The sequence below is a fragment of the Micropterus dolomieu genome, linkage group LG05 (genome assembly GCF_021292245.1).
Source record: "Micropterus dolomieu isolate WLL.071019.BEF.003 ecotype Adirondacks linkage group LG05, ASM2129224v1, whole genome shotgun sequence".
Classification (NCBI taxonomy): Eukaryota; Metazoa; Chordata; class Actinopteri; order Centrarchiformes; family Centrarchidae; genus Micropterus; species Micropterus dolomieu.
The window spans coordinates 24577523-24604590 of NC_060154.1; the positions used below are offsets into that span (position 1 = coordinate 24577523).

Genomic DNA, 27068 nt, shown 5'->3' on the forward strand with positions numbered 1-27068 from the left:
CACGTATGTTTTTCTTTGTGTCGTGATGGAGAGTAGCGTTGGTATTGTGGCCAGACTTGTGTGTGTAACATTTTCAGCCCGTCATTGTGACATGTGGCTGGTTTCTGCTGGTCCAGGACTTAAATGACAAACCCCTGGGGTTTGTGTCTGCGCAGGGCTGCTATTAGAGGTGTGTGGGTGTGAGCGTGTGCATGTGTGTGCCGTGGGGTTTGTGATGGAGAGGGAGCGCCGGGAGCTGTCATTACGTGGACTCTATAGCTTAAAGGGCGAAGGAGCCTGTGTATGTGTATGCTTATGTCTACAACGCGTGTGTGGGTAACATGTGTGAGGCATCTGTGGCTCAATTTGTGTGTGTCCCATGCGGTTCCCGTAGGCAAGCCGAAGGCCTCAGGTTGACTGATGTGAGTGTCTCTCTTCATGCTGTTATATAAACCAGACACATTCATCTCTTTTAACTCCTGCCCCTATCCTAGCAAACAATTAAATTGCACAATAAAAGATTAAACTTTGACAATAGATGAACAACAGCTCGTAGTTTACACTTTGACAACGATAGTGTAGTAAAGCCTCTGCCTGTTCTGTCTCTCTCCACTCTCTTATCTATAATTATATCCTTCTTCGGTAAACACCCTCAAACTGCTTATTTCAGATAAAACAGGATAACTGGACTGGACCCGACGATAAACGTTTGTTGGCAGTCATTCTTTCGTGTTTCTGAGCTTTCACAGGGTGTTGTAAATTAATATTTTATGGAATCCTGTGACTGGGCAGTGAGCACATTTATGAACACCCAAATGTCGATGAAAATAAGAACTGTGGTTTACTCTCTATACTTCCAAGAATTAACATTGGATCAGCAGCTTAAAAAACAAACAACAATGCAACTAGCATTTCATGTAAATGAGAGCATGGGCAGCAGTGCTTCTTCATAGCCAGCAGGCTCAAAACTATAGACCTCATTACATGAATCTGTTACACCACACTGTCCTCGCCTGGGCCTCCTCCCTGCTGTTACACAGGCCCCTCTGTCTGTCACTTTCTCTTACTACATTGCCCACTACAATCCTCTGTATTTGTGTGCATGCACATGCTGTGCGCAGCCAGAGATGGGGGGTTGGGGGTCAGAGAGATTTCACTGTTTTGCTGAGAACAATACCCCTTTTGATGCATCTCAGCGCCCTTTGTTTCGTTAACGAGGACCAATAGGCCAGTGGCAGACAGAAGGAGGATGAAATGGAGGGAGGGAAAGAGTGAATGAGGTAGAGATGAGAGAGTGTGAGACTCCTTGCCTGGCACTCAATGCCGTTTGATTATCTGTCAGTGGTTTATGGCCGTTGTTGCTTCTAGTATTGTTGACTGGATTGTGGGCTGCAGTACTTATCTGCTCAGCACTGTGCAGTAATCGGCTCAGCATCTTTATTGGCGCGGGCCTTATCTTTGCTGCAGCCACTGAGCCCTATCCTGTTTATAAGAGAGTCTCCCTGCAATACTAGAAAACATCATGCAGAACATTTACACTGTAGCTCCAATTTGACACCTATTGTCTTCAGATAAACACGGCTCCTGCTGTGTGCAGAGGTGAGCATGATAGGAAAGGAGTACAAGAAAGGAGTTCAGTTTAGGGGAGCATTATCCAGACAGAGGAGTCAGATTTCAAAGACTCCACAGCCCTCATCTCCACAGCCCTCTTCTCCACAGCCAGGCTTTTGTCCCAGGGGGTAATAATGCCATTATGGCAACAACATAGAAACGCCCAGCCAGCCAGCCACCCAACCAGCCAAAATCATCTTGATCTGGCCTCTGGGCGCTGCTCAAATGTCACTTCATTGGACAGCTGTGCGTTCGTCCTCCTCTTTCAACTGACACTTTGGCCAAGCATTAGGAATGTCTTGATGAATAACTGATCTTTTTGAAAGACATATTCAAATATATCCTCTTGCCTCCTCTACGCAGTAATGTGGACCATTACCATAGTTAATTTCCCACAAAAAGAAAGTGTTGAATCCAACTTCTCTTCAAATGTGCCTACAAGCCAACAGCAACGCAGAGCCAGCAGCAGCATTCTGAGGCTGCCCTTGCAGGTGCCTGCTGGTAAAAGTCCACGTAGAGAGTGTCCCAACAGATGCCTGTGTGTAAAAAGCATTTGCTCCTGTGAATAAAATCTCTCTGAGTAAGCACATGCTTGAGCCAGCGGCCCCCCGGTCGCTGCAGCATTCACACAGAGGGGGAAAAAGGACAGGGATTCACTCTGCGCACCACTCTGCTGACCTCAGCCACTCCTGTATATATGTGTGTGTGTGTGTCTGTTTGTGTATTTGTGAGCTTTGTATATGTGTGAGACACATCAGCAGCTTGTGGAAACAAAGGACTGATATCTAGAGCCAAACATCTGCATCAGTGTACACATGTGCATGTTCATGCACGTGTTTCTGAATGTTTGTTTCCTAAACAGTTTATGATTATACGTATGGATAAAGCCTGGGTGGTTTTTATGGAGCTGAGTTTGTTTATTTGGATTGCGAGAGCATTTTTAAAGCCCTTTGTGGTCAACAACTTAAACATGTTCGAGAAAGGCTTTGCTGAAGTTACCAGTGGAACCACAGTAATCCACTTTAACACCCACATAGCCACACACACACACACACACACACAGGCACACAGGCACAATGGCTGACAGATATAATAGGCAGTGCTACAGGGACATGTGTGCCCTGCTCTTGTATCCTACAGTATAATCCTAGATCTATGTCACATCCCTCACCTTTGACCCATGGTCCTGTAGCTACTTCCAGGGTCTGTCATGAACCTCAGTTAACCTGTGCACTCCGTTCCCAAATGTCTGGAAGGCCACACATACTCAAGCTCGTGGCTTTAGTGACCTTAAGATAAAGTTAAATGTGTGGGCGCACAGCACTGTGTAGTGTTTGATCATGTGTGACACATCTCAGAACATCCAAGGCATCTGCTCGGTGGGCCGCATTCAAAACCTCAGAGGTCACAGCAGTGTTTTAGTTGAAAGCTGATGTGTATGTTTGTGTGGGTGGCCTCCCTAAATGGTAATATATATTAATGTAAGGGAATTGGAGGTTTTACTGTTCAAATGATTCTACCCCATATGCTGTTGCTACTCAGCAAGCTTCCTGCTCACCTGCCTTCGTTCTGTCCAAACATTGTCCACCAACAAGTGGTCATTCTGTCTGATGCCTCGTTTTATTAGATTCACGCAAACAGCACACACTCTCTCTTACAGTTCGCACACACAAGGTTAATCTCTCTCACACAATCACACGCATATGTCTTCTTGAGATTGCACACACACACTGTTATTGTACTGTGACTTGCTGCTGGAGGAGGGCATTTATCCAAATTATTGGATTAGAGGGCTCAGGTTGATTCATGGTTTCAATTCAGTTGAGTTTAATTGTATTTACATAGCGGCAATTCAAAACAAAAGTTATGTCATTAATGGAGCAGATCTAGACCGTACTCTTTGTAATATTTTTAACAGAGACCCAACAATTCCCACCATGAGCAAGCACTTGGCGACACTGTCAAGGAAAAACTCATTGATCATTTTTATTTGCAAATTTTTACATCTGGAAATTTGGAAACAGAAAATGTTTGGCATTTTTGCTAAATACATAACTGAAAGATGATCTCATTATCAAAGTAGTTCATGATATATTCTGTTGATTGCCTAATCCATTAGTCCACTAATTGTTTCAGCACTTATCACAAATGCAACACAGGTTCAAGTTTTTTTTCCTGCAAAATATTATTTTATATTATTATTATTAATATATTATTAATTAATAATATATTATTATTATTAATAATATATAAATATTATTTAATATTTTTTTTAAAACATATCTATTATAAAAAATAAATAAGGTTACGATCTAACCAGATATCCTATGCTGTTTTTTGGGAGTTGACAGGTTTTGTTTCTAATGCTACAGACAAAACAAAACGTATAGAACCTGCCCCCAAAGAAATTGGTAAGTACTAAAGAGCATTGAGGTTAGATAAACATCCATACTCTGGGCTGAGCTGAGCCACTGATTCTCTAACAGCTATCAGATTTTTGCAGAGCAGAAAGAAAAATCACAGAAGAAGAGAAAACAAAGTCTTATTGATTGACTGGCCAGTCTATGGAGTCAAGACTCCGCCCTCGCTAACCTTTCTCTGAGTTCTTGGTCCCACTCCTTGTCAGGATGGGTCACATGGTGTGTTTGAAAGACAGGAGGAGGAAATCCTCCATTAGAGCAGACCACAATACCTCTTCCTCTGCCCCGTACCGCCTCCCATTCACCTCTCACACACACTGCTGACACTCCAGCTCGCTCACCATAATCACGGTATAATTCTTATGCTGATCCCGAAAGCCATGAGAGCCCATTAAAATGCCAATAGAAACCCAGAAGGGTGAGAGAGTCATGAGAGCGGGAGAACGGGAAGCTTGCCTCAGCTCTAGTTTAAGTAGACACGCAGGTGTTGCTCTACAGGGAAATTAGTGCCATGTCAAGGGGAATTAACCTTTTAAGCGATGCAGAGCTTTAGCTGCCTTAAGAATAGTTATTGTGTCCTGTTCTGGTAAGTACAAGCGGTCTTAAGATGAGAGAAAATAATAGAACCTCGCTGATCCTAACCCTGCAGGACAGAGGAACTTTGTATCTCTCTTTATAAGTCTTTATATTAATGAGCGGTGTTGAAATACATCTACATGCAAATCCAAATCAAAGCTCAAACCGTGTAGTAAGCTGATAAAAGAGACATTTCCCTTCATGTTTCTTCCCTAATGTCTGTGGAAAATGTAAAAATCAGACTTAGCGGTGTTAGTCCTGCTAATCAAAGCGCTAACTTGATATACCAAATTTAACTCCAAAGCCAATCATACGGGTGCCTGCTGGATAATCTTTCTCACACAAACAAATGCGTGTCTATACACAAACACACACATACATAGCAAGCTACACATATAAAATTAAACCGACAAATACTTGCACACAAACCACATGTAAACACACACCGACATACTTTGTGCCGTGATTTTTAGCATGCAGTGGAGCCTGAACATGTGAGTGGATTTACGGATGGAAAATAACACACGCACAGGCAAAGGCCCTGCCTTGACCTCTGCATATAAACACTAATTCAACCAGCCAAAGAAATACCTCTCTCTCTCTCTTCCTTAACACACATTCTCTCTCTGTCTCTCTCTATCTGACCTGTGGTAAGTAGTCTGTAGTGGCTTGCAGTGGTTCTCCTCATGGACTGAAGAGAGAAATGCATGACAAGATCTGATAAGACAAATAGAACTGTTCCCCAAACTCGATTAGCCACCCACTTAGGATGTGTGTTTGTTCTCCTGCTGCATTCTTAATATTTTCTAAACCCTCCCTCTCTCTTCCTCTTTCTCCCCATTGAGGGGTGTTTAGGCCTCAATTATTCTCAGGCGCCTGTTTGTGCCGTTTAAAAGCAGCTTCAGTGGCTTGATAGCTCATAAGGCTCGTTGGCTGTAAAAGCACAGAACACACAACTTCTCTGGCAGGGCAAAAACATAAAAACGAAGGGTGGAAACAATTTGAAGTAAATGCAAAATTGAGCATTTAGCTTCCTCTCTGTCCGTAGTGGTGAAAAAAGTAGGACGGTTTGCAAGCACTACAGGTGCTCCCACGTCTTCAGTGAATCTCAGGCATCACTGAATGTTACTGACCTCATGACAGAGCTTGTAAAATAGTTGTTTTTTAATTCACTGACGCACCCCAGGCTTTTGCCAACAGTCCAACCCACCTCTTTCTTTTTCTCCGCTTTCTGTTTTTATCTATCACTCCTCTGCCACTCCCCCATCTCTCTCCTCCTCTCTCTGGGTCAGCGGGCCCCGTGAGGGTCACTCGCTCTTTATCCCATTGCCATTAAAGAGGTCTATATTTCTTCACAACCACTGATTGCAGACAGGGCTCAGATGGGCTGTAAGGGTTAGCGCTAGGGAATGTTTTAGCTTGTGCTGAGAGGTTCATAGCTGACTGTGGTATGAGGAGAATGCCCACATACCAGGCTGTTTTCAGGAAGATGGAACGGGGGGGGCACAAAACAGCTTGGCAGGTCAAGGCCGGGCAGCATGTAGACACAGAGGCTTTTATAAATAGTCAATACACAGCGTTAAGGTGCTTAATCTCTCACTTTCCTTTTTCTGTCTCTCAGCTGGTCAACTCCTGAGTTTGCCATTCTCCAATCGGTTTAGCCTTTAAGCGTGTGTGTGTTTGCATGTGTGTGTGTTTCCCATGTCTGTTAAGCCCATGACCTGCTCTCCTTTCACTTCTCCTCATTAGCATGTGAATCCCCCCCCCACACACACACACAAGTAGGCCAGAGTGAAGGGATGGTGAAAGAGAGGGAAGGAGAAGGAGGAGAGAATGGAAAAGCAGAGTAGAGATTGGCGTGAGACAAAGCGTGATCCAATTTCTGAACAAAGCTTTCCCCAGAGTGTTTACCCAACAAAACATTGTATGGACTCATTATGTGACTTAAAGTCAGTGTAAAGCAAAAATGAATATATGCTCTGAGTTTGCCTCACCACAGAAAAATATGTTATTATAATAATAATAATAATCTTTATTTATAGAGCACTTTTCAAAAACCAGTTACAAAGTGCTTTCACAATAAAACAATAAAACACATAAAAACAATTACATGCTAAAAACAAGAAAACACTTATAAGACTAGAATACACGTTTAAGATAAATATAAAATATATTTTAATAAAAATAAAATTAAAAAGTAAAATAAAAATAAAATAAAATCGGGAAAGGCTCTCCTATTAAATTATGTTTTAAGAAGGGACTTAAAAGAATTCACTAATTATTAACTTAAATTTGAATGATTAAAAATAATCTAATAATAAAAATTTAACTGGACCTCACTCTGGCATTAAGCTAAGTGACTCACGTGTAGTGAAACTCACATCTGTACCAGAATCTACTCTTTCTTGTGTTGACTTTCCTGTCCTGCCTTGCCCCCTGTAATTCTGTATGAGAAGGCTCACCCAAAGCTAACCCTACCTGTTGTGTGGACAGTGTGGTTCTCAGACACCACCAAAGCCCGGCCCAGCCCTGTACAGGCCCACCAGCAGGCTGTCGAGCTCTGGCGCTGCACCCTGTTTGTGCAGGTGTCTGTCCTCAGTGACCATCCCATCTGCTGCCCTCTGCCAACCACTGGAGAAAGAGACAGTCCGCTTCAATTACACTAAATCAGCAAAACAATAGAAAACTGCTTCAAACTCTTTATGCCTCTTTCAGCTGTTTTTGAAATATTGTTTTGTTATGGTTAGACAAGAAGAAGACGAGTGTGCCAGCAAGTTTCTCAAGATTGCTTTACTATGTTCATCATTAAGTTGACAATAACATTCTCACCCCAGTGTCCATTTAGCAGCTGTTCTGGAGCTTTAGATCACAACGCAAGCTTTTAAATAATAATGTTCTGTGGTCATAAATCACCACCACATATATTAAAATGCAAAAACATTAAGACATTTCTGTGATTTAGCCATATTAGTTTGGACATGCACCTAGTGATCTAGTAGACACTTGAGACAAGACTTTGTTCTTTCGAGTGGAGCAGATGCCAGAGTGTGGATGTTAAGGAGCTGTGAGAGCCTTGAGAGTGTGTCCACAAGAATGCATAAGAAAGTGTGTTTTGAGGTCTTTATGAAATTCGTTCGAGTGGTTACTGGTGATTGCTGTGTTTTTCACGACAGACCAGTAACAGGATCTCCCTCTCCCATCACTGGTGAGACAACGGCCGCGGTTCAGAAACATTCACGTGCAGGTTTCTGACTTTGACCCAAATGTCAAATAATCCCTGTGATGTGAGCTAACCACATGAACTGCATGTGGGAATAGTTTCTGCACAGTCTGTTGTTAAATATATATGTCGGTGTGTCTGTGTGTGGGTCTTCAGGACGCCTTTGTGTCTTGTGCTCCCTCTATTTATGAGCTACTGCAGTCGTACATACACAAGGCAAACATGCTCTCATGCGAAACATTTTCCAGTGAGTTGGGTGGGCTTGGTTTTGTTTTTCTTGGTATTCACACATTTTAAAATCCCTTAGGGAAAACTTTAAAAGTCCCAGCCAGAGTTTGCACGCCTGTTTTTGTAGTCCTTTGATTTGGAGATATGTATTTATTTTCCGTTTATCAGAGTAGAATGTGGCTGTTCATGAGTGTGTTGTTAAAGAAGCCAACAACAGAATGAATTTGACCAACCAAACTTCTAGTGCTGCTTTCAACTGTTTGTCCATTTGTTGTTGAGTTAGACAAGAAGACTAATACCACTCTCGCGTTTGTACAGTAAACATGTGGCTACTGCCAGCAGCCAATTAGCTTAGCATAAAGTGAGAACTTTAAACTGAGAACAAGGTGAAACGGCTACCCTCGCTTTGTTAAAAGGTAAAGATATCTGCCTACAAACACCTCAAAAGTAATTAACATGTTATATCTCATACAGAAGATGGATTTGTTACCAGGCTTGATGTTTTCTTCTCTGTCGTCAGCCTCTATGCTAAGCTAAGCTAACCAGCTGCAGGGCTGTAGCTACATATTTGCCGGACTAATGGAGTCACTCTTCTCATCTTGGCAAGAAAGTACTTAAGCGTATTTCCTTAAATGTTGAACAAATGGTTTCTGTTGAAAAAGACATCTACACACCACATGGAATGGCACCCTCTTCCCCTGCAATCCATAACACTTAAGTTTTCACAATGTATTTACATAGCACCCTTATTGGTGAGTTTCCTTTGTCTCCAATAATGGACCCCTAGCCCTGAATGTCAGTGTATTTGCTCTGTTTCGGGGGGGGGGTGCTAAAGAATAAATCTCATTTCTCAATAGCCTGGTGTCACACTATTAACAGGAGCAGCAGGAGGGGGTTTGCTGAGTAAATAGCCTGATCAATGATAGCCTGAGCTCACATTCACCTGTTAAGGTTCTTGTCTGTTAATTGTGTTTTAATGTGATATTTTTTTCTTCAGCTTACAGGTAAGTGGAGTCAGCTGTATGATGGAGTATGATTCCCTATAATAGGTGTGACTGTGAGCCAGCCTTATGTATATATGTGTGCATGGGTTCATGCTTCCATTCATGTGTGTGCGTAGCTATGCTGCCCAGCCTGGTTCTACACCGTACCTCTGTTCGTCCATACCAGAGGGGTCTCTACTGCAGTGACTCAAGCCTGAGCTACCCATACAAGAAAAGCACCGTCCGTTCCTCAGTGCTTACTACTGTTGGGTTGACACTGCCTGCGGTGTCCGTAAGTCTCCCCCCCATACACAAAGAGCACTCGGTGTTGGGGAACACCAACGGCAGAAACAGGGAGGGCTGGTGGTTTATGATGGTGGCTGTGAAGGAGTGACAAGGCTACATGAGATCTAGTAACGTTCAGAAAAGTCGTCTTTACATAGCTTTTCATTTATGGTGTCAGTTGCATCAGATTTTGGACATCCATCACTCCTTTGCTATAAGCTGACCATACATGGCGTCCTTAAGCCCCACCCACTTCTGCCATATCCCATGATCCCCTATTGCCAGTGTGCTCCTTGTGCTCCCCCTGTTCTCTTCTGTTTATGTCTGTGTCACTGACCTGGTGCTTTTATGCTTTCTTTCTTCTCTCCCTCTCCCTGTCTTTCTCTCTCTTGGCTCCCCTCTTTCCTTGTGCTCTTTGTAGCTAGCCTGCCTTTCCTGATCATTGAGACTAGCACCATAAAGCCGTACCAGCGTGGGTTTTACTGTTTGGACGAGTCCATCCGCTACCCCCGAAAAGAGGGAGACACCATTAGCGATGCCGTGCTTACTGGTGTTGGCATTCTTATTGCCATCTTCTCTGTAAGTCGACCTTTAAACCTCCCTCTGTTTGTTGCTTTTACTCCAATTTAAACTCACTTCTTTTGAACTCTTATGTACTTTAGTCCTGTAGATTAGTCTCACTAACAAAGCCCCTTAATCAAGAAGTTTGAGTGATTTATCATGCAGTATTTTCCGAAATAATCCAGTCTTTTGTTATTAATGTGCTCTATGTCCTGTCCTTTCATTCTATAATGTTTTCATCGTCATACTTTATTCTTCCGTGTTAGCTTTCATCCAAGGCATTTGTAATGGCCTGTTTTTATGACTTTACTAAGCGAGTCAGTTGTAGCGGGATGACCCCCAATCGACATTAGGAAGTGCGTGTTTGTGTGTGTGCTGACGCATGCATGCCAGAGACCAAAGAGATTTTACAAGTTCTTGGTCCATTCTCATACCTCCCACTCGTATCCCTGCACCCTGACTCCATGCCCTCTGTGCCCTGCACATTGCTTCGGGTGAATTGTGTCAGTGCTCTCTCCCATACCCACAGTGCCTCACTGAAAGCCTGAGGCGTCTAACCAGTTAGCAACACCATGAATTCTTCATTCCTATGACTTGACTTTTGCTCCAGAGAAGGAATTGCTCTAGTGTAGTGCCAGGAGATTAGAGGGGGGTCAAGTTAGTGCAAACATGTTATAATGGCATATGGTGGGCTGTTTGTATGTCAATTAGTGCCACGTGGTCAGGCTAGATGATCTTTACAGCCCCCACACTCTATGTGGCACAGCCCCCTCATAAGTTTCCAGACTGAGATGTCACTTTGCCTCTGGTGGGCACACACACGCACACACACACACATACACTGTAACAGCTCAGCTCTTCTTCTTATTTGAACCAGTAGACTGTGCTTGTGTTAGTTAGTTCCCTCACATGTTCACGTGTGGGCAAAGCTGGCGTTTCTCACACAGCTGTGTTCCATTTGTGGCGTCTACTGCCATGCCTACACCATTCCTTTAACGCACACACACTTGCGCTCATTCATGTAGACAAACACACACACACACACACACACATATATGCAAACATGTACGCGCACTGGTAGCAGATTCCAGTTGGGCCTCTTGTTTATCTTCACTGCAAGGGAAACAGTCTCGCTGGTGAGACATATGTATGTCTGACAGGCCGTGTTTTCACTGTGAAGCAGAGTTAGCAATAGTGAAATACTGTTCTATAAGCATACTCATTGATGATCAAAATAAACGCATCCGGCACCTATTGAGCCCTCTGCTCTGATCAGAGATGCCTGCTGTATCCGTGACAGGCCCTGTCTGCACTTAGACAGCCAGACACATAGGAATAAACCAAGACAAGGAGATAAAGAAGGGGACGAGAGGTTTGAATGCAAATGCTGACAAGCCAAATAAACTTCTCTGGCCTGTATCAGCCTCCTGTGGTTCTAATCTTAAGGTCAGATCAGAACAATTCATTGACAATAGCATACACACACTAATACACCACCATGTTTATTTCTTCTGGCTGTGAGCCTGCCAGCTGACCACTCAATAGGCAGGAAAGGTGTGTTCATTAAGCCTAACAATGCACACACAGTACGTGTAAACACAAACATTATGTATCTGTATTGACTTCATAGGATGTCTGGGAACTCTGAGCCTCAAGATGTGCACACGTTTAGAGTCTTAATGCCATTCACTTTCACAGTGTCTGCTAGCTCAGAGATGGGCAGGTAAATATTTTCCTGAGAGACTCAGTGAGAAGGTAGGCCGAAGACTGAAGCCTTGTGTGGAAAGAGGAAGGAAAGAGAGATGTGGTTAGAAGTGGAGAGCAGCCAATCCGTCAGTCAAATACTCCAGGTGGTTCAGATATGATTGACATATCCATGCCTTGAGGGTTAGCTTGGCGTAAGCCCCCTCAGTATAGATGAGGTCTGTCCATGGGCCCCAACGTTACTTAAAACCACTTGGCTGGAATAACGCAGGATTCAGGGTCTGCCCACTTGACTTAAGCCTTATAGCAGACCATTACCCTAATATAAATCCTCCTTATATCAAAGTCAGTCTGACTGAGATATTGACTCAGTCTAGATCCTTGGTTTAAGTTTTTATGTGTTCCTTTTCCCTTCACCGTCTCATTATTCTCCATATCCCACATACAAAGCCCCATCTTATCATTTAGCAGAGCATCACCACTCACTCATTATGATCTCACATCACATCAAAACTGCCTGAGGGAAAGGCAGGCCATGCTCATTCTACATGTTTGTCTGTGTGTGAATCCCACTCATTCTGTCTCTCCTGTTTGTCCTTTATACATCCTTTCTATTCAATCTGTGTCTTCAGTCTGGAATTATTTTAGATATCCTGCATGATACACACTCAAACGCTATTGTTTTTACTGCATGGTTATATGAATCTAAATGTACTGCACGGCTGTAGGACTCAGCAGCATCACTTAGCTAGAATTTGTCTTTTATTTGTGATCAGTGTCATCTGTTTATCTCAAAAAACAATCCTTTCTTTTAGATTGTGATTGGAGAATGCTTCAGGATTCACCAGCTACATGAGGGAACCAAGTCTTTTGTTGGGAATCCCTATGTCGCAGCTCTCTACAAACAGGTCAGCTCTCCAAAAGGGTGCTTTCATACATATTCTGATTATTGTATAATTGACCATTCGCTAAACCCCTCCCCTGAACATTTAAAGAGTTTGCATGGTGACCTTCACCAAAATAAAAATACAAGTGTGTGTATTGTATTCAATGTGTTAAACAGTGTGTTTGTCTGTTCACGTAAGCTACAATTGTTAGCATGTCGAGCTACATGCTTACTATCAAGAGAAGTAACCAGTGCTACTTCTGAGGCCAAGGAGCATTTCATACTACATTATTTTGTGGGTTACAGGTTAGGTTGAAAAAAGCTGTCTTGCTCTATTAGATTTTGGAGATGGTGGTACATTCGCCAAACACATCAGTTAGCTCTCATCCTGAAAGCCCTTACTCTTGAAATATTAAGTGAAACATACTGTTTGAAAATACGAACAATAAAGCATAAACCTCACCTTTGTCTTGTAAGAATGTAGCTTAGCATGAAATACAGTCTGATCTTACATTTTTTGTAATCATATCATACTAGGGCTGAATACCTCTGCTCTGAAATAAAAGAGCAATGCTGTTAATTGATTTCCATGTCTTCTACATGGATCATCGTCTGGTGAGGATGCTGACTTTTTGCCTGGGACATGTAACTTTAGCCTCAGTATTTTAGCATGATATCACGTATTTAGCCAAAGTGCATACTTAAGACTTCTTTACAGGCTTCTCGGTTTAAAATGAGTCAGCTGGAAATGTAAAAACAAAAACATTAAAAGAGACACATTTTGCCAGTTCATGAAGCTATCATTAGTGCAATTCGCTAGCGAGTTACAGTTGATTAAATCTGTTAGTATCAGCTGTCACTAGCCACAAAACCAACAGTTGCAAGCAAGAAATTAGTAGCCTGCTTTTGTCTACCTACGTTTATGTCTAAAATTAAGGACCTATGTTGTTTCAGAAAGCCACCGCTTGACAGGCTTGGCAACAGTAAATCAGGGGGACAGGGTCAGACTTAACTGACGAGATTGATATATGTCTAATCTTTAATGTGTGTGATTTTGCAGATGGGCGTGTTTCTTTTCGGATGTGCCGTCAGCCAGTCGTTCACAGATATTGCCAAGGTGTCGGTGGGTCGTATGAGACCCCATTTCATAGATGTTTGTAAACCAGATTTCTCCACCATTAACTGTTCATTGGGATACATCACCAACTATACCTGCACTGGTGAAGAGAGTGACGTACAGGAGGCCAGGTTTGTGTGAACACCAATACATCCACAATATACAGTGTATATGCTGTATTAAAAATACTAAACTGAAAAACATGACAAAAGATAATCTTTCTCTCTACAGGAAATCCTTCTTCTCAGGACATGCCTCTTTCTCAATGTTTACCATGCTCTACCTGGCTGTAAGTAACTATTAAACTCTCTTACACATACACCACAAACATTCATGTAAGCACACACATCATGAGAGGAACAGAAACAGTGGTTTACAGATTGTAGAGGGAGTCATGGAAAGACAGTTGGGCTGTGTTTGGGGGATCCATGAAGAAAAAAACAAAACACTGTTATCCACTTATCCACTTCTCCTCCTCTTGCTCCTCTGCTTTATCTCCTCACCCAGTTTATGAATAGTTTAATTCTTTTTGTTACTCCTCCGAGAAAGGGATGGATGCACTCCACCTGTTTTCTTCAGAGCAGCTGTGTGTGCACTTCCTGTCCTCTCCCATTTCCCTCAATGTCTCCCTCTCACTCCACCTGTTTTGGGTGTCGGGTGGGGCTTAGCACCCTAGAGGCATTTCATGCACACGCACACACACACACACACACACACACACACACAATTGCCAACTCATAGCTCGCCTGTCATCTCCTCCCATCTGAAGAGGAGAGAAGAGAGTCAATGTTTTGGGTCTGGCTGGCTCGAGCTTGGTTACAAGGTGGTCTTGGTTCTCAAAGTGGGCTGACAGTTGAAGCTCTGGTGTATGGTTGTGTATGCATGCAGTGTAGTCTTGCTGCGGGTATTTCCCAGCCTCTGTGTGAACCTACAACTGCAGTCTGGTTAGACCAAGGAAAAGAGAGGAGAGTGAATAAAAAGCCTGGAAAAAACAGCGAGGGAAAGGAGATGTGCTGCATCCAGACCACGGAGTAACACACTAGTCCGAGACCAGTGTTCCAGCTGTGGCGAGCTCAGGACCATAGCCAGAGGAGGCTGGTGCAAACAGTTTAACAGAAAGAGTGAAGAGAGCAGATTCAGAGGAGGAGAGGAGGAACAATTTGTAGTTGATGTTTTGGAATACAAAACCATCCTGAATCAAAGCCCACAGTGGTGGCATTCCAAATGGAAAAAGGAATCTGCGGCAATTTTTGTTTTTGCCAGCTGAAAACCATGTGACATCATGTTTTCATTCACAGAACCTCCCACTCTCTTTAAGTCTCCTTGAGTTAGAATTATTGTGTTACCCATGTGTAACTACTAACTGTAACTATTCTTTAAAATGACAAACCATTCATCAAATTTATTATTGATACATTTTCTGACCAATCATTTCTGTACTAGATGCATTAAATCTGAACATCCACTCTGCAGTACAGTTCTGGTGAAAACAGGTTCTCAAGAAACCATTTTCTACAAGCACTGACAAATCTGCATCCCCTTTCATGGGTCCTTCCCCTCAACCTCGGCCCTTGTCTTTGCTCCCTCGTTGCTCACCAAGGTGAAAGTGTCATTTTGTGGCTGTCACCTCACACTCCCTCCCCCGGCCTCCAGTCATTTGCTAATTGGCATTTCATTTCCTGCCGAGCGTGTCTGAGTGCTGTGTCTGTGTCTGATGTGGTTTGAGTTGATACCAGCAGTGTCACAGCCTTCTGAGATGGCACACAGACTGCATGGCACGCTGTAACACTTATACCACAGCCACAGAGAACAACTGAGCTATCTTTTGTTAAGTCTAATGTGCACACATCTCTACAGACAAACTATCCGGTAGCAAAGGACTGGGTTATTTCTTTGGGTTTTAAGTGCCTATAAGAACCTTCTGTCACTGAGGCAAATAGCATGTTGTTGGTTAAATAAAAAACAATAAGTTTGCTTGTGATATAAATAGTTTTTACCACAACTATGCTTTTGTCTCCCAGCATGGTGTGAACCAGAAGAGGGGAAGGGAAGGGGGCTGGCAGGAAAAACACACTTTCTCACTTGTTTGTGTGTGTTCTGTTTTATTTAACGCTGACTTTGAGTCAGAGCAAGAAAGCCAGAGAAAGAAGATCTCACTGGAATGAGCTGGATTCCTTTACAAACCACCAGACTTTGTGTCGCTGTTGTCTCTCTCTGTCATGGGAATCAGCTGGGACTCTTTTTGTTGTTGTGTTTTATTGTTGTTTTCTTTAGATCTAACTATTTGAGACACACAGCAAATTTCTGGGAGGATGGCTTGGGTCAGAAAGGCAGATGCCTTTCTGCTGCAGTCTAGTTAAGTCTGGACTGTATTTAAAGAGGAGAGAATTAATTTCAAGATTTTAGGTCATTAACCTTTCTAAATCGCTTATCAAGACGGGTTATTTGGGTCTACTCCCTGCCCTTCAGTCAGACAGGGCGGTGTTGATTGGCAGGTCATCGTAACTCTGTGTTTTGGCTAAGTGCAAGTGCTGATTCTTCCTCCTATATCCTCCATAAAAGCATTCTTAAAATTGACAGGTTTAGGATGTTGTGCGAAGGGTTTTTCGGATGTTGCATTCATGGCTGCAGAACTTTAGACAAAAGTACTTATCAGTAGTCCCTGCTCGCTACCTGAGAACCACTGCGGAGGAAGCCTGAAGTTTAAACATCCCTGCCAGGGAGGAGAGAACAAGACTGGAAGGGATGGGAGGGATCACTTCCTGTGCTTCCGTAAGGAGGAGAACAATGATAGAGTCGTAAAGGAAGTGCGAGGGAGCTTTATGTCCGCACAGGGGCTCGTAGTGGACTGGGATTGCTGGGAGGCGTTGTGGCTGTCTGTAGGTATTGTTAGCCTAGCTGATTATAAGACACACGTCTAGAGGTTTTGGGCTGGGCAGACCTTGGCTGAGGCCCTAACAGACCTCTGGGTGTGAGAGACGGGAAGTTAAGGGTATGAGTGGTGCAGAAACGCAGGATGTCTGAGGAACCTGGGCTGATCTCACCACCGTGCATGTATGTGGGTAAAAAGAGAAAGAGGCTGTCCATGTATTTACATTGGCCTTGGACCTAGTTGTTCCTGTTTTGGCTCTTCTCAGTCTTTATCGTGACAAAGAAAAAGGTTTTTGGTTGCAGGGGGTGCATCCGCTTTGTCTATTTACTCTAATAGAGGGTAGAGAGTTCATCCCAACAAAGTGCAGGGTATACGTGTGTGTGTGTGTGTGTGTGTGTGTGTGTGTGTGTGTTCCAGTGGCGCTCTGTGGTCATGTTGTTTTTACAGCTGGGATGTTGAACCATGAATCATTCATGTCCGGGTCTCAGGCAGTCAAGTTTGTAAGTGTGTGTGTGGAAGAGAGGATGTGTTTCTTTGCGTGTCTGGCCAGCCTGCCCTCTTTTGATTCAGTCTAGGCCTCTCAGACAGTAATAATACACACACACACACACACACACACACACACACTGCAGGTGCAACATATGTTAAACGTAATGACTTTTATGAAAATGTCTAGCCTGGTGTGTGTGAGGGTTCAGGTCATTACTGGCATCAGAAAGGAGTGACAGTGTCATTGATAATGCCATCAATAACATGATGTGGGTTACATGTTTTACATCATATACATCTTGTGTGTCCTTTACACAACACTGTCCATATTAAATCATGCTGTGTGTCTTCTCTTCTCTTCCCAGTTTTATCTCCAGTCCAGATTTACATGGCGTGGCGCTCGTCTCCTCCGCCCACTGCTCCAGTTCACCCTGTTGATGATGGCTTTTTACACCGGCTTATCGCGTGTCTCCGATCACAAGCACCACCCGACTGATGTCCTGGCAGGCTTTGTGCAGGGAGCCCTGGTGGCATACTGCATAGTGAGTGCACACATGTCACTGAGAACACATAAATTTAACTTTATTAGGTGCACCTATTCATACAAACTTTATGAAAACATGCGTGATATAGCATGAATTAATACATCTTTTTGCATCTTAATACTTTTTTACAAGTGGGGGATCCTACAGAAGCTCCAACCTTCGAATAACGTTTGCCTCCGCATAGCTCTCTCTTTTCACTTCACTTTTTCTGAAGAGAACGGGAGCTGGCAGCGTGAGGAGAATCTGATTCCCTTTAATGAATAACACATTGCTTGGAGCCAGGCCCCAGTCCAGGAGTGTGCGTGTGTCTACGTATTAGTGCGAATCCATACTCTGCAACCTTCTTCACTACTTTTGTGACATATTGCCACGGCAGTTGCCAGATGATTTTTGTAACCCTCATCATTACACTAAGCTAGACGGAGCCAAGGAAAATTGAATTTGGGTCAAGAGGAAAAAAAGAGGCAGTGTAAAAAGAGAGTGAGTAGGGGAGAGAGAGAGAGAGAGAGAGAGAGTATTAGCCTTTGAAACAGGAATGAGGCTGTTAATTATTGTGGGTTTTTTTATTTGGCGGCTCTGGTTCAGCACAGCAGGCCCCTGCTAAACTCTGCTGCCTCTGGGAAAAGTATGGAAAGACACACTCACACACTTGCACATACACACACACACACACACACACACAAGCAACCCTTATCTTTCTACATGATCCAAATCATAAAGGTGGAAAGGATTATATGCATAAAATTTAGCAAGAACTTAGTTGTGGCTCCTAGGCAGACCTTGGCACTGCTAAAATGCACATTCACACACACACACACACACACACACACACACACACACACACACACACACACACACAGCATGGGTGCCAGGAAGAGCTGAATCCTGAGTAAAAAACAGCAAGTTACAATATACTGTATTGCTCTGGCAAAATCAGTGCTCCTCCAGCTGGGCGAAGCTCCTGGATGACATCAGTTTTGACGAGGAAAAAAAAAAGCCTCTGGATGGGCAGATCTGGCAGGAGGAGTGATGGGAGGGAGGTGACAGGAGAGAGGAGCCGTGTCTACAGCTTGGCTCAGGGATGAGCGTGTGTTTAATCCAACACAGCTATTCCACAACCCTCAGAGAGACAGCTTACGTACACGTAGACAAAATGTCTACGTCCATGTGCATACACGCCACATATTTATACATGCACACACACACACACACGTAGTCAAACCCCTGGCGATCTAGGCGGTCAGGTTAGTTTTACAGTCCTTGACGCCCCTTTTGAATTGCCCAGTCTTAGTAGAAACACACATCTGTGAATAATTTAGCTCGGCTGTTTCAGCCTATCAATAAGCGGCGGAGCACATCGGAGCTGACAGGAGATGAGTGGAGGCAGGACAGAAGAGGTATGAACCTGAGTGCCTCAGAAAAGCCAGCAGAAAAAACTAAATCCAAGTGTGAACATCTTTAGGTCTTAAGTTAACAAGTGCAGGCTCCATCATTATTCTTGAAATGTCAGAACGAAAGCACGAGTTCACTTCTCTACTTAGATCTACTACCTGTCGCTTTTGTGCACAATGATTGCTGTTTATATGTATGGCTTTATGTGAAGGTCATGACATGACAAAGGTTTTGAGGTTTTTCTTAGCGTACCCCAGCGGTTGTAGCAGCAGCTGTGTTATTGGAGAAATATTGTCTCATAAGATGTTTTCATGAAGCAGAAACAGTGGATTTTTAAGAGCCCCATGGCAGCCTGGGTAATGTGTTCCATTAATCCAGCCTGAGCTTGTGTACATGCATGAAAGGAGCAGTGTCCAAACACAGACAGCGGACTTGTCTTCGATACAAAAGTCTGACGGAGAAAAAGAGAGCACATTGGGCAAATTAGAGGATTAGCACGTCAGTCCCAAGAGTGCAATTGTGACCAATTGTTCTGAATCTCACATGTTGAGTTATATGGCCTTGTGGAAAGGTGACTTCCTTCCAAATACATTTCAGTAATTGTCTGTGTTGCTCCTTGACTTTATTGTCACTGCTATTCCAGGTGTCCCTAGACTACAGTTACCACTTAAATCACAGTGTACCCCCCAGTGCATGCCTGGAAATGAACAATACAAACCAAGTATGGACACATTCATATGTAGTGACGTGTTAGACTGCGGCCTTGTTGCCTTTGTTGCAAGTTAATTGATGCTTTACAGCCCTTTGTCAGCCCTCACATTTGATGATAGATGGTGTCTGAGCCGGATAAATGAAGTCTAGAATGTGTAGATTAATCTCTTGAGTCAAACACTTCAGACTATGTCTGCCGGGGCTGTGATTCAGAGAATCAGGGAACCACCACAGGAAATGGTCCGTCCATCCTACCTGGCACTTCCTATCAGACACAGTGACCTACTTTTCAGCATGTGTCGTAGTAAAGGTCAAGAGTATCGAATCCAACAGGAAGCAGCTGTCAGAGAGAAAGCTGGGGCAGAGGCCATTTGTTTTTCGAAGGTTCATTGTCACAGTGGAGAGGAGTTGGGTCAGGCGTTAAAGGAGGAGGGGGCAAGAGGTCGCTATCTCTCACTCGCTCAGATTTAAACATACAAGGACATGCTGCACATACTCAGGGTCTCAAATATTGAAGCAGTGTCTGTGTGGTCAGTGAACTGGAAGCAGGATGTCATATTTTATTTACAAAATGTTTTTAGTTTTTTTAAATCTAAATTTACCATGCCGTCAGTTAACACATATAAAGTAGTTTATTTGAAAATTCGCACATAAACAGTAATACACATTGTGACATGATAACATTAGAGAAGAACTCCAGACCACATGAAAAATCCTTCTGATAGGAAGGGTTTTGACTCCACAGTTAAACAGCCGCAGTATACAATGGAACCAGTACAAAAAATGTCCGCAGATGCAACTCTGACTGAATACAGAACAATGCCAAAAGAAAAAGGTTGCTATACATAAAAGAGAAAATATTTACTGTATTAAACCTTTATGAGCCCATCTTACTCCCTCAGCTTTAACATTCACAGAGCCGTAGCAATATAATTCTGCAGCCATTAACACCGAAGCAATTCCTATAAAGTTTCACTCAGTGGGTTAAGATATAGATTTAGCAAAACACATTTGTGTAAATGCAACAGTGTATTGTGTGGTTAGGCTGCAACTATAGTCATAGGTGGTTTCATATGCGTGCAAACAAATTCACCATTTATTTGGGGTCTAGTGAGTGGTTTTTTAGACATTCACAGTTCCTGCAAGTTAGTGCCTTCACTTCCTGTTTGACTCAGCGTCTTTATGTGTCGGGCTTGCCTACACACAATTAGAAGCACAAACTCACGCACACATATACATATATATAGGTTTTTTTCGTAGCCTAACTGCTGAGTCTGCATCACTCAACACAAAAGGCCTGGAGGCTTTTTGCGTGTATATCACACGCAGGAAATGGTGAGGTCGTGATAAGCCTTCCACTATGGGAGGTTCAGGGGCGATAGGTTGAAGGTTGGGTGATGTAGCAACAACTGCCGTGATTGGACGCAAAGCATCGTGATGGGAAACGAGCTTGGGATGTTTCCCATGACGGCTCAGGTGATTCTCAGAGATATGACTGCACATCATATCCCCATGCACTCCCCTAATTATATCATATATGAAATCCCATGTAAAGATACTGCACAAACTAATGACTGTATAGACAAAGGGCCCTTTTAAAACGATGGGAGCAGCTGTGTGTGATGTATGTTATCTACGTGTGATGTCATCCATCAGTCAAAGGTCACCAGTGAAGGTCATTTTATGCTCAGTAAATGTCAAGCTGCAATAGAAGAGAATGTCCTTGTGTTGAGTACACCACTCACAATGAGACAGCCTTTATTTTATAAATAGATCACTGACTGTATGTCCACCATTTTTCCAGAAAACAGCAAAAGATGAACTCTGATCTGGCCACTATGTGTTTTTCCCAAGGACATTCCCATATGAGAGCACCGTGTATTTTCCCAGTGTATTTGCTCCAGTGAGATTTATCCATATTGTTTTCCCCCGAGGAGCAGGAGCACAGTGGGCTCTCTTTCTCAGAGTTTAGTAGTGAATGGCAGCCTCTCCCCTCGGCCCGCCCTCCCCATCTCCCTGGCACAGTCCCTTTGTTCGCCCTCGACTGGCAGCACGGAAGGAAAAGCTTCTGCGCCTGCCAATTACGTGTATGTGTATTTGTGTGTATTAGCCTGCAGCTGAAGTCACTGTTGCTCATGAATGACCCCAGACCCCTTTAAGTGGAAACGACAATCTACTGTTACAGTGGACAGTAGTTTCCATGGTCCCACTTCCTGTCCACCCCTGCCCATTTTCCTGTTTGACATATGATGTCATCAGGATATAAGGAAGAGATTTCTTTTTTTTTTCTCTCTTTCTCTCTCTCTCTCTTTCTTTCTTCGTTTGCCGCGAGTGCCTGCCAGACTGACCTCACAGTTGAAGTAAAATGGGAATTCACCCGATCATTTAGGAGAAGATTAGCAAGGGTTCATGCTTAACTAAATTTGATTGTCAGTTTAGCGTGATCTTAAATAACATCACTTCCTCCAGCCAGATTACTCTGGGATTGAATAAAGTGTGGCGGTGTGAGGCGAGAGGGAGTTTCTCATCATGGCGTTGTGAAGTAATGCAACGTTCATTCACACAGCTCCCCTGCAGATAAAAGAACTTGTGCGTGCATATGCACATTACAGACCAGCCATGTTTTATCCAGACTGTTTGCAGATCCAGCTAAGAGGTGCACCTGGTATTAAATTAATATAAAAAAATTTTGAGTCAAGATTTTTTTAAATCAAATTTCACCTGTGCATTTACATTAGATTTTTTTTTTAATATCAAGAAAGTATGACTGCTGCTAATCTGAGAAAAAAAAACATGTTTGAGTGAAGCCTTATAGCTAAAGAACAGACATGTGGGGATTATTTGGTAACTTGGTTCATATAAACAAATTACAAAACCGGACACACACGTCTAAATAACCATCTCCATATTGGGTTTGAACAATCTGATCCCATCTTTATTTGGTTTGGGATAATTTTTTCCTTCTCTTTTTTTCTGCTGATTCCTTATGTCCTCTCTGTTTGCTGTTTCCTCACCCCGCTCTCCCCTATGTGTGTCCACCAGGTGTTCTATGTGTCAGACCTGTTTAAACCCCGGGTGAAGCCAGCCACGCCCCCGCCCTCCCCCATCAAGAAGGAGCTGCTCCCTTCATCCGACATCATTGACAGGAACAACCACCACAACATGGTGTGAGAGAGGCGAACAACTTCTTCCTGTGACTGAGGAGCCAATCACAATGCTGCTCACCTCCCATCGGACAGTAGAATGTAGCGACGAGAGACTGTAGCTGCTTCTCAAATGGCATCCTCCATCCCTTTTACGGTGCCCAGCGTGGCGCTTTGTGGATGAGGGTGTCAGATTTGAGATTTGCACAGCAGAGTCCACTCTCACTATCCAGACTTATTATTTACCATTATGTTAACTACTAATCAACTTTTGAGCCCATCGTTTTGAGCACAAACAGAAAAGAATTTGAAGCTAAAAGACAAAATGAATTAAGAAATTGATGACTTGACAGGCAGAGCTGAGGGTGTGGAGGTTTGATGGGGAAAACACTTGTGAATAAAGACAAAAGAAGAAGAGACAAAAAGACATTTAAAAAAGACAAACCCCCTGCCTAGGGAGAGAAGGATTTCCAGTGATGCTCCCTCTCTGAACTCTCTGTGGCCTTGGATCGCCGTAGGACAACAACTTCCTTAGCTACGGGGAAGGATATTACTGCAATAAATAGCAGCATAGAAATATTAACAGTATAGAAAAATATAACTTATAGCACTGTTTTTAAGTTCATTGTCCATTATCACCACTTGCTGCCTGAGATGTCTAACTGGAAGAAAACTTGATGATGCTGACATCCACGAGACAAAAATATGAACTGCTAGAAGCCGACCGAGCCTGGTGTGGTTAGCAGAGCATGGCTTTAATAACATTAACCCTGTACCAGGCCACTGTAGGGATCATATACTGATCTTCTTAGACCTGTATAACAGGTTTCAGAGCAGTCCTTTGGCTGTCTGTGAAACTTTTGACTGATTGGCAATACATCAGTGACCCAATAAACTGTGCTGATAGCTGTAGGAGGTGAAGCCCTCCAATCTCAAATATTTCTGTCTCCAGATCAGCATATCAAGCTTTCTGTAGTGGACTTTCAGAGCAGCCCAAACCCGGGATGTTGCATTTCTTGAGGGTTAGATGTAGTAAAGGTAAATTTTCTGTGGAAGGAGGGAGGCAGATCTCCCAGCCTCCCAGCACCGGTATAAGAGGTGTGGCTGTGCCATGCCACTTCCTGGTGTTTGGGCCATCTGTTTGACTTCCTAAACAGGAAGGGGATGGGTGGGCAGAGTGAAGGGGTGCGGTCTGTCACCATGGAAAGTGGGTGATGATTTTACAGCAAAGCTGGCACATTATTTTGGGATGATTTAGGCTCTTTCTGCTGGCAGGGAGGGGCTCCCACCCACCCAATCACTCATTGGCGATGGAGTTCTGTCTCTCAGTGTGTGTGTATGTGTGTCCTGTGCTCTCCTGTGCTTGCATGGGTACGCTTGTGTTTGTACATGTACATCTCGTGTGTGTGAATTTGTGTGTACATGTATGAGCCCTCTTGATAAACTTTGTGTGTGTCAAATGAAACACACACACAGTCAGCTGTGCCAAGGGTGTGTGTGTGTGTGTGTGTGTGTGTGTGTGTGTGTGTGTGCGCGCGCCACTGTGTGTCAGAGCAAGTGAGCAGGTGAACATTAAAAAACTGTGGATCTATAATTTTTATTCTCTGCTAAGGAGCATCTTTAACCTTGTATGTTTATAGCCTGTCCTGTATAATCACTAACAGTTGTACAGTACAGATACAGAAGCCCTTTTTTTTTACAGCCTACTCAGATATCCTCCTCCAACAACACACTCCGCCATGTTGCACATCTTTCTCATCGTATAGTCCGTCCTATCATTTCACAATGCCGTTTTCACTCTGTTTTTATAAATATATAAATAATGTATAGATCACTAAAATTAACTCTGTAAGATATCGTTTCTTAACATGTTTAGATATATCCACTATGATTACAGACCTGTGTTCTTTACAAAATGCTGCTTAAAAAGCATCGATTGAAAGATTTTGTATCTAGATAACTAAACTATTGTAGGTTGTAATAGTTATGTTTGTAATACACGTTAAAAAATACACCCTGTATTAAAGTTCAATATTAGTATTTTTGTATTGTCTCGTTTTTTGTACAAAAAGACATAGTTGCAATGCTGTTTTTTCTGCTAAATGTACTTAGCTCTAATACATGTGCTTTTAAATAAAAAGCTCATTATGAACACAACTTTGGCTTGTCTTGACTGTTATTCCATCACTTTGAATGCAAGTTTTGAAGATGTTAGTTTTGTATGGTTTGATGGATTTTTGTTGTTATTGTTTGCTTCTGGAAATGATCCCGTTACTTTCCCTATACATAAGAAAGCTGCACACAGTGAAGGCAGCCACTGGTGGAACCTTAAGTGCATTTACTCAAATACTGTACTTAATTACAAATTGGAGGTACTTTATTTCAGTACTTCAATTTTACATTTATTCATTTAGCTGGCAGCAATTGCTATATAGATCAGAGGTCGCACGCCTCTGGAGCAACTAGGGGTTAAGTATCTTGCCCAGGGACACATTGGTGGATGTGTCACAGTAGGGAATTGAACCCAGGTCTCTCACACCATGTGTTTTATCCACTGGCCATCACCACCACTTAATTTTGCTTCACACCTTTACTCCACTACATTGCAAAGGGATCAGCCACAACAGTATATGAATTATGAGAATAAAACATATGATGATAATGCAAAATAAGTACATTTATCTGACAGTCCTTCTGTTCTTGTTCTTAATCAAGATTGTTCTGCAGGAATTTAACTTGTGAGGAACATTTTATATATTGTGATATTGCTACTTTTACACACCGTAAATAACGGGTCTAATTTTCACAACTGCTTAAAATAGTACTAATTAATGTAGAAGCTGCAGAAGAGATTTTTTTCTCTTGGCCTCACCATGGCCTTAGTTCCTTTTGTCAAAAATACCACATGAAATCCAAGTGTAATGACACACACACTGAAAAAGGGCCCAGAAGTGTGTGTGATTTCACACTCTGGCAGACACCAGACTAGAGGAGCTGGCGTCATTGTGTGTGTGTGTGTGTGTGTGTGTATTTCAAAGTAAAAGAGCAGAACTGCCACCATGGTTTATGATTCTGACTTATACAAGAAGTGTCATTTTCTCCACCACAGCGTGTTTGAACCAAGGAGAGAAAAGCCTGAATGACACATCTCAAGTGTTTATCGGCTTCAAAATCACTGTGTTTAATCCAAAAGCTACACTGTAATCATGCACAGCCCACCATTTGAACTGCATGTCCACATAATGGTATTCAGTATTTAACATACATATATTTAAAACTTGTAAAAATCTCCAATTCTAAGCAGATCTGTTACGTGACCCACAAGTAACTGATGTATTTTTATAGTTTGGATGCAAGCATGACAAGAAAGGAAGAATGAAAAAGAAGAGAGAGAAAGAAAGAATGCCTCTGACAAGAGCCTCTAGCAATGAACGACTGGTACTTGCTATGTTAGCTATGTTTGTAAAAAGGCCATCATTTAGGGCAATCATTTGACTGATGTTATCTTTATGGTGGCATGCATGTTTCCCCTTAGTGTGCTGTAAAGTGCAGTCTTTTTATTGACAGTGACAGTACAGCTGGTCTGAGGTCAGTTGTAAAAAAACAGCACCAAACTGAGATTTACGGAGCCTGTGAACAGCTGTTAGGCCTGGGGTCAGCCATGCGTGGCTGTAATAGTAGAGGGCCTGCTGCTGAGGCAGAGAGAGGCCCATGTTGTGGTCTTGTTTGGCAGCAGCAGAGCTGGCACAGGGCCTTCACAGGGAGGCCAAGGCATTACATAGTGCTGTACCTCTCTCAGTGTGCTGGGTGTGCATCCTTCATCATCACATACTGGACAGTACATCCACTTCGTCTGTTTACTCTCATTTCTGTGAATTTATGTGAAGCTGATGTTTCCTTCGTCTTAGTGTCCAAACTTGGGTAAAAAAAACAACTAGTTTCAGTTGGCATGTGAAAACCTTGTAACTCCTATGTTTGTGATGTTGACATTTTAACACAAGTTGGATGGATTACGTCCTCCTCTGTGGGCTGAGAAATTCCTCCACCCTTGGTCTTATAAAAGCCTTTCAAAAACCCTTTGGATAAACTCAGAAATGCATAGCGGTCATGTTAAAAACAAGGCTGTTTTCCCTCAGTTTACATTTTGGAGATACACAGTTTTCACCACACACCAATGGTTATGCAAATATGACGATGAATAAATTGAATAATGCAACATAAGTTAGTAATAAAGCTAATTAAGCAACATTTTTGATGCACTTAAATGTGGAATAATAAATTTCTTTTGACGGCTGGTAAGTGTCAGCAGCAAGTTAACCCCGTTCTGCTCAACTGGACTTTTTTAG

The 27068-nt window shown here is 42.8% G+C and overlaps 1 protein-coding gene across 2 annotated transcripts in view; it reads left to right on the forward strand.

The window, feature by feature from the left end:
- plpp3 (phospholipid phosphatase 3) overlaps window positions 1-24879 on the forward strand; it is a 29916-nt gene extending 5037 nt beyond the window's left edge. The window contains exons 2-7 of one of the 2 annotated variants that reach the window (XM_046048675.1): window positions 9155-9309; window positions 12383-12475; window positions 13514-13701; window positions 13802-13859; window positions 17297-17473; window positions 22622-24879. In XM_046048675.1, the coding sequence (XP_045904631.1) occupies window positions 9155-9309; window positions 12383-12475; window positions 13514-13701; window positions 13802-13859; window positions 17297-17473; window positions 22622-22750 (800 nt within the window). In that variant the 3' untranslated portion in view covers window positions 22751-24879. Of the gene's footprint in view, window positions 1-9154; window positions 9310-9723; window positions 9882-12382; window positions 12476-13513; window positions 13702-13801; window positions 13860-17296; window positions 17474-22621 lie in introns of both variants that reach the window. The other variant, XM_046048674.1, reaches the window with a different exon arrangement.
- The last annotated feature ends 2189 nt before the right edge of the window (window positions 24880-27068 follow it).